The 8414-nt window shown below is 32.7% G+C and overlaps 1 protein-coding gene across 1 annotated transcript; it reads left to right on the forward strand.

Moving 5' to 3' along the window:
• The first annotated feature begins 233 nt into the window (after positions 1 to 233).
• On the forward strand, positions 234 to 2073 carry LOC112001788 (probable glutathione S-transferase). The gene is made up of 2 exons (XM_024033967.2): positions 234 to 678; positions 1467 to 2073. The coding sequence occupies exons 1-2, from the start codon at positions 364 to 366 to the stop codon at positions 1812 to 1814; spliced, it is 663 nt and encodes a 220-aa protein (XP_023889735.1). The 5' UTR covers positions 234 to 363; the 3' UTR covers positions 1815 to 2073.
• Positions 2074 to 8414: the final 6341 nt, after the last annotated feature.

The raw sequence follows: 8414 nt of genomic DNA on the forward strand, positions 1-8414 counted from the left end.
ATTTAATTGCTATTTTGAAAAATATTTTATTAAAAATAATAAAATAATCAATTTTATTAAAATTTTTTTATAATTTTCATAAAAATAGCGTTAAAATTTTCTTATTATATAATTTATTAAACATTTGGCTGAAGGCATTCGTTTCCCTGGCTCATAAATATAACCCATCAACGTTACGAACGAGGCGTACCGATCACACTTACTTATTTATTAATTAATTATTAAGATAAGCCTGACCGACTCCATGGCAAACTGACTATAAATTATTATTTTCTTGTAATTATTATTTTCTTGTAAGTGTCCTTGCATTGAATCTCACTTTCCTTTTTCTCTTTGCTTCAATATATCTTGAGTTCTGTAACAATGGCAGATGAGGTGGTTCTGCTTGATTTCTGGGCCAGCATGTTTGGAATGAGGGTTAGGATTGCCCTGGCCGAGAAGGGTATCAAGTATGAGTACAAGGAGCAGGACGTGTTTAACAAGGGCCCTCAGCTTTTGGAGACGAACCCCATTCATAAGAAGGTCCCAGTTCTCATCCACAACGGGAAACCTGTGTGTGAGTCCCTCATCATTGTTCAGTACATAGATGAGGTCTGGAAGGACAAGTCTCCACTGCTGCCCTCTGATCCTTACCAGAGAGCTCATGCCAAGTTCTGGGCTGATTTTGTTGATAAGAAGGTACATACTTTTTGTGTAATTTCTCTTGATTCTCCTTCCTTTTGTATTGTTTTGTTTTGTTTGGTTTTATGATTTTGTGTGTTTTTTGTTTTTTCTAGCATGTGTTTTGGGTAAGTATCAGGTGAAAAATATAAATATATAGATTAGGGTTACTAGGTCAGATTCGCTAGATTTATCTAAAAAGAGAGAGTTATTCGATACAAAAAATTTGAAAATAATTTTGAGTGTGTTTGTTTGTAACATCGCTAATCGAAAAAACTATTATGTTTGTAATGTTGAGATCCTATTAGAATTTAAAATTTTGTAAGTCTTGTCAAGGCAAATGATATTTGATAAATTCAATTAGACATGATTCTTGGTACATATTTGACCAAACTTTGTTAGTGTAATAGTTATACCTCTGTCTTGTCTGAACTCGATATATTGAATACTGTTGATGTGTTGCGCGCCTGTGTGTTGAGTTTTGTATTGGTATTCAATAGATAGATCTAGGCTATGTAAGTCATTACCGCAACAAATGGTATGAAAGTCAACCTTTGATTTATCAAGGATTATATATATTTGAATTAATTTGCTTCAATCAATCGTCTCAGCCCATGTTTCTCATTTGAGTCTTTCTTCCCAGATTCTCAGAAAGAATTAAGAAATTTAACAGACAACTAATATTCTGTCTTTTACATCTGCTCTTGGCTTGGAAATAGAACCTTCTTTGAGATTCATTACCATCATTTTTCATCATGTTATATAATTTGTGAAAAGTTGTGATACAATGTGTGTGGGAAATGCAGGTTTATGAAGCTTCAAAGAGGGTGTGGACCTCAACAAAAGGAGAAGAGCGGGAGGCTGCAAAGAAGGATTACTTTGAAACTTTTAAGATATTGGAAGGGGAACTTGGTGACAAGCCTTACTTTGGGGGAGAAACATTTGGGTTTGTGGACCTTTCTCTTATCCCCTTCTACAGCTGGTTCTATGCGATTGAGACCTTTGGAGAATTCAACTTAGAGGCAGAGTGCCCCAAGATTATTGCATGGGCTAAGAGGTGCCTGCATAAGGAGATGGTTGCCAAGACTCTTCAAGATGAGAAGAAGGTTTATGAGTTGGTTGGGCAACTGAGGAAACTGCAAGGCTTGGAGTAGAGTAATGGTTAGGCTCGAATCTGGAAGTGTCTAAGTTAGTTTTGTTTCATTAGTGTCCTTTGAACTTGTAAGACACTGCTGTGTGTTTTCTAAGCTTTAATCTAAAGGGCATGTATTATATGTATCGTGAATAAGAAAGACACTTTGTTGTGTACGTGTGCTAAATTTTGTATCACTCTATACCCGTATGCCGTTTGAGCATACAAATATTTCGTTGTGTAAGTCGACTGTTGGATATTTTGACAATTATTATTATGTACTCTTTTTTTTTTTTTTGAAAACAAACTTATACTTTATTTAAGAAGCAATATGCACTAAATTAAATTACAAAGATTCTTAAGTTGGAGGAGAGTCGTTTATCCAGATAACATCATTAGAGATATGCCTAGAAAACCTAGCTGAGGAGTGAGCTACATAATTACCCTCTCTATGAATAAAAGAGACAGAAAATGAAGAAAGACCAGCCAGGGAGGAATGAATGTCCAAGAAAATATGGGCCAAACGAGACGAGAAAGTCCCAAAATCAGTGATGTTACACATAACAGTGACGTTATCTCCTTCAAAAATTAACTCTTTGAAACCCAAGCCAAGGGCAAACTCAACACATGATGAATGACTTATTACATTTATTTTTTTTCAAATTTATTTATTAATAAACATAAATGGAAAAAAATGAAAACAATCTTAAACTTTAAGTGGTAAAAGTGTACTTTAGTCTAAATTTTATTATTAAAAAATTGCTATTTCATTGTCTATTCAAGTCATTTAAACTAAAAATTCATTATGTCTATCCAAAAGAGCCAATTAATTTTACAAAAATTCCCCCTATAAATCAAATACCACAATCTGTTTATTTGAGGGCTTTTTTTTTTTTTTCTTCTTTTTTTTTTTTTTTTTTATAGTCACGGATGAAGATAAATCTGAAATTTTAAAATAAATTTAGTTGCTAATTGGATGAAAAATAGCAACAAGAGACAGCAACACCAATTGAGCATGCAGTATGTTAATTTTAATTGTATTTAAAGAAGAATAGTTTCTTATTTTAGGATTGGTTCAGACCCTTAGCTTATCCTTTGATATTTATGTACTGAGATGAATGAATGAAAGGCTAAGCGGAATTTATCCCAAAAACTCTCATTCTCTTCTAGTCATCCCCAATTTGACTACACAACACTTTCATTACTACTTTAAAAATAAAAATCAAAACATAACATTTAAAGATTAATAGCATAGATATTGATGATGCCGAAAAAATCACTAGTAAGCCGCACGGTTCTCGCACACTCGAAACAGCACCTGCATAACACAAAAGCCGAAGACCTTAAGAGGAGTATCGGTATGGTACCAGCCAAATACCCTCTGAAGGTCAAGTTAAAACTTCTCACAACTCTAAAGTGCTAGAGCGGAATCAATTATGCGTATCTTGGTTTGTGAGGGTATTGGAGCTTTTATAGTAGTAGAGGGTTGACCTCTCTTCCTTGGGCTAAAAGTTTTTTCCTTATAAAAATCCTCATGAGTGTATATTGCGGAATCCTTTCCTTGTAAGAGACTAACACTAAGCATGAGATACAAGACATTTCCTTATATACTCATGCGTGGTGATCAAGACAAACCACGTTAGGATCGTCAGTTTCGCCTACTCCCTTCAACTTTATTAGCGTCGGCTACCCATCTTCATTGCCTAAGGTCAACTCGTCGGCTATGCAGTGAGCTTCGTGGATTCCCTAACATTTTCACTTACTAATGGATCCCGACGAAGGTTTGCTTACCCTCTTTAGCTTGTTTTCATCGGCTTCCTCTTATACTTACTGTCTTCAACTTACTATCTTTAACTTACTGTCTTCAGCTTACTGTGCCCAAGATGCAGCCGTCAGGTATGGAGCTATAGATTTTACAACAAGGTTGTCTCTCATGAGTGAAGCTGACAACCTTGTTATGTCCGTCGCCTATTTCCTTCATCTTAGTAATGTCAGCTTTCCATTTATGACGAGTTAACCTCGTCTTCCTAAAGCTGTAGACATCCTAAAGTTGTTTGACTGCCATTTTATGACAAGTGAGGCCGACGGGTCTATTTTGAACGTCGCTTCATGATACTATATTCATGAGTATTCACATTCACAATTTTACCCTTATCAGGTATTAAAGTTGATGATCCATGAAGTTACCAACATTCAAAGGTGGGGATCCCGGCTGTTCCTTAATTGGAAGGAGAGGTGTGTGCAATGGCAGCAGAGGCAAAATTTTTTCCTAAGAGGAGCCAAGTTATGCCTAAATTGTGTCATTGGGTTAAGCCTACGTTAGTTTAGCTTACATTGGCTCAAAATACAAAAGACTTGGGTTAATTTGGTTCAAATTGTGACAAAAAATAAAATACTTTATTTCACAAACTAACTTTAAGTAAGTAAATTTGTGCTTACATTTTTTTCACTATACTAAATTAATGTACTTAAGGTTCGAACAGTGGTGGAGTCACGTGAGAAACGAAGGGGGCCTTTGCACCTCCAAAATTTTTGAAAAAAAATTAAAGAATCTTTTTTTTGGAATTATACTAAATAATTTGAAAATTTTTAAAAAACCTTATCATTTTGCCCCCATACCCGATAATATATAAATATATTTAAGAAATTCTAAAAATAATCATAACTTTTATTTGAATAGAATACCATCTATAAATATAAATGTCAAAAATAGCACTAGTCACCAAAATTGTACAGTTAACCCTCCATATCATACCGGATTTTACTCCTACCTATTTAGGCATGTACCGGCTTTTCCGACTGTTTTGGATATTTACGGCCGATAAATGTAAACCGGATCGGTACTCATCTCACCTCATTGTATTCTCTCTCGTCTGTCACTGCTATGTCTTGTTCGTTGACCATGGTTATTTCTTCTTGGTCGGCCTTTACTATGTCTTCTTGGTTGACCACTACTGATGTCACTTCGTTAACTGTAGATTGTCTTATTTGTGATCTGCTGGTGCTGCTTCTTCTTCTTTTTCTTTTATCAAGCTTTAGGCTGTTTGGTTTGTGTTTTCAAACACCTATTTTTAGTTTTTAATTGTATTTTACACATTTTAACACACTTTTTTATCTATAAATATTTTTATAAATATTTTTAAACAATAATTTTTAATTTTTAAACATATAAACCAATCAGCCCTTAACTTTTAAACTTTTGTTTCCAAACCTTGTCTTGGTTCCAATACCTTTGAATGAAATTTCTTACTAGTACTTTTTTTATGTGACTTTGCTTTTTTGTTTGCTTGTGTCAGCTAGATAAGATGGGTAGGCAAATAAATCACCATCTTCAGTTGCAAATGCCAACTTTGTCTCATTCGGTAGCGATACAAATCTTCTTTACTGCTTTTATTTATTTGGTGGAGAATACGTGTTTTATGTGTTTAATTATAGAAAACTTGTATTATACCATTATATTATAAGTAGGCGTGTGTGTGTGTGTGTTTTTAGGCCCCGTTTGGTTTAGAGGTGACTCAATTCTTAGTTCTCAGTTTTCAATTCCCATAACTTAAACCCAAAACTTATATCTCAATTNCAACACCCCCCCCCCCCCCCCCCCCCCCCCCCCCGCAAATAGTGTATGATTAGGATTGAATCAAAATAAGGTAACATCCTACAATGGATGTTATGAGATGCTTGACACCTTCTCCACACATCACAAAGCTTTTGTCCATATTTTTGGTTCGAAACATTTTTCTTTGTTTCCCAAATTAGTACAGAAGTTATTAGAGTAATTTAAAGTGTTGGCTATGTACATCCAATGGTAAAAAATAAAATAAAAATTTAATGTAAAAAGGTTTTAAATGTAATGTACTTCTAATATGTAGGAGTGTTTTGAGGAGACTTTTTTGCATTTAATTGGAATTGCGTGTGTATGTGTGTGTACTTGGACTTCAAAAAAATGACATTAGATAATAATTTCCTTCGTCATGTGATCCATAATTTGATTTAGGGTTAATTGTATAGATCTACCATAATCTATGAAAGCTTTTGAAATTTGTATCCTAATCTACTAGAACTTTCATTGACCACAAAATTTTAATAAGGATTGCAAATTGCACCTTGGAGTAGGATTGACTATTAAATTTAGAGAAATGCTATGTTTATAACATTATTACAACAAATCCTAAGTGGTAGTTGTTATAGGCTGTTATTGGTGGACATAAAAGTAATTTTTGTGGTAAATTTAAATTAGAACCACTAATAACTTATCAGCTATAATTTGTTGTGAAAGCATTTGTGATAATGTTGCTTTTCTTAAACTTAAGGCTAAAATGCAAATTGCGTTCTCTAAGTTTGAAATTCATTTTAGTCATCTAATTTTACTTTTGTTCAATTGAGTGCTTTAAGTTTCAAATTAATTTAATTTAGGCCTTCTATCCAATTTCATTAATTTTTTTTCTCAAATGTTACAAAAAAAAAAAAAAGAAGAAGAAGAAGAAGAAGAAGAAGAAGAAGAAGAAAGATTCAATTAGGAAAAATATTTTACAAATATTTTTTTTGAGTATTTTTTTTTTCAAATTTTGTCAAACAATTAATGTGGCTGCAACTAAGGTGAAGTTGTTAAGTTTGAAATTCATTTTAGTCATCTAATTTTACTTTTGTTCAATTGAGTGCTTTAAGCTTCAAATTAATTTAATTTAGGCCTTCCATCCAATTTCATTAATTTTTTTTCTCAAATATAAAAATAATAATAAAAAAATAATAATAATAATAAAATGATTCAATTAAGAAAAATATTTTATAAATATTTTATTTGAGTTTTTTTTTTTTTTCAAATTTTGTCAAACAATTTAATGTGGCTGCAACTAAGGTGAAGTTGGGACTATCTTCTTCACTTAAGTTTAAGTATTTGGAGGGCCAAATTATGTTCTTGATCAGCTCACTAGTAGATAAAATTCTCAGCATGCTTAGATTGATTGGCCAATTTGAGTGACTCCGGCAAATGATTAAGAAAAGTAAATCTTGTAAGAGATCCTTCAGTGCTTCAGCTTGTTTATATATATATATATATATATTTAGAAGGAATACGCGTAAACTTTATTACTCAAAGGACGAAAAATCCAACAAAACAAAAGAGTTTATGTTTGGAGGAACATACTCTATATAAACTACAATAGGAAAATATAGTATTGCTCTTTGGGCTAAGGCATGGGCAACGGAATTGCCTTGTCTATTTACATGAGAGAAAGAAAAACTCTTAAGAGAGCTTGCATAAGACAATGTGCCTTTTAAAAGATGACCAACAGAGGAATGGAGTAGCTCTCCATGTCTTAGAGAATTTATCACAAACTCAGAATCTCCCTCGAAAGAGGATTATTGGATGCCACATTCACGGGTAAAGAGGGTTGCCCTTCTGGCAGCTAAGAAGTAACATCTCTAAGGCCACAACAGATTGTGGTTTTTGAATTTTTTCTGAAAGTGCCACCATGACTTTTCCCTTACAGTTTCTGATAACAACACCAATTCCCGCTTCACTCGACTCATTGAACATAGCCCCATCAAAGTTGGTTTTGTGAGAATTCAGCGGTAGAGGACCCCATTTTTTTCTAATTGCCCTCTATGTCCCTGGATGACTACATTCTAGACTCTTCAGATTTCGGACATAGTCTTTTGCATAAGTAGCTATTTTGTCTAGCGGGATCGAGTATTCCTGCAATCAAGACTTGTTTCTTGTTTCTATTCCTACAATCGAGACTTGTTTCGAGGATTCCTAAAATCAATGTCCAGTGCTTCAGCTTGTTGGTTGCACAACGCATAGAGAATGTTAGGTTGAGGCCATCTACTAATCAATAATTTCAAATGATTGTAACAGCAATTTGAGTTAGTGGGATATAATATTTTATAATTAATTTTGTGACGACAAAATTGTGAACATGTTTATTTATTTTGTACTAATAAAATACACCTGCAAAATGTATTTTTTTTTAAAAATAATTTATTGTGCCTTTTATTTTGTATTTTAACCATTGTTTATATTCTATTTTATTAATATAAAAAGGAAAACTGGCTCCATTTTTTATGTATATCCCACCTGCTAGGTCCCAGACCCGTGATCATTTTTATTATATAAAAAAGAGACCAATGATCATTTTTTTTTTTTTTTTTTTTTTTGGAGAAGAGACCAATGATCATTTGGGTTTATTATATAAAAAAGAGACCAATGATCATTTTTTTTTTTTTTTTTTTTTTTGGAGAAGAGACCAATGATCATTTGGGAAAGAGTAATTAGCCATTGTCGTCATGAAGGGACACGTCTTGGTATCAAATCCAGGTTTATCTGTTTAAAAAATACTACGTAATAAATAAATGTAGAGATAGGTTAACTAATATACTTTGAGCATTAATTTAATTGCTATTTTGAAAAATATTTTATTAAAAATAATAAAATAATCAATTTTATTAAAATTTTTTTTATAATTTTCATAAAAATAGCGTTAAAATTTTCTTATTATATAATTTATTAAACATTTGGCTGAAGGCATTCGTTTCCCTGGCTCATAAATATAACCCATCAACGTTACGAACGAGGCGTACCGATCACACTTACTTATTTATTAATTAATTATTAAGATAAGCC

This window comes from Quercus suber, unplaced genomic scaffold (assembly GCF_002906115.3).
Source record: "Quercus suber isolate HL8 unplaced genomic scaffold, Cork oak 2.0 scaffold_650, whole genome shotgun sequence".
NCBI classification, from domain to species: Eukaryota; Viridiplantae; Streptophyta; class Magnoliopsida; order Fagales; family Fagaceae; genus Quercus; species Quercus suber.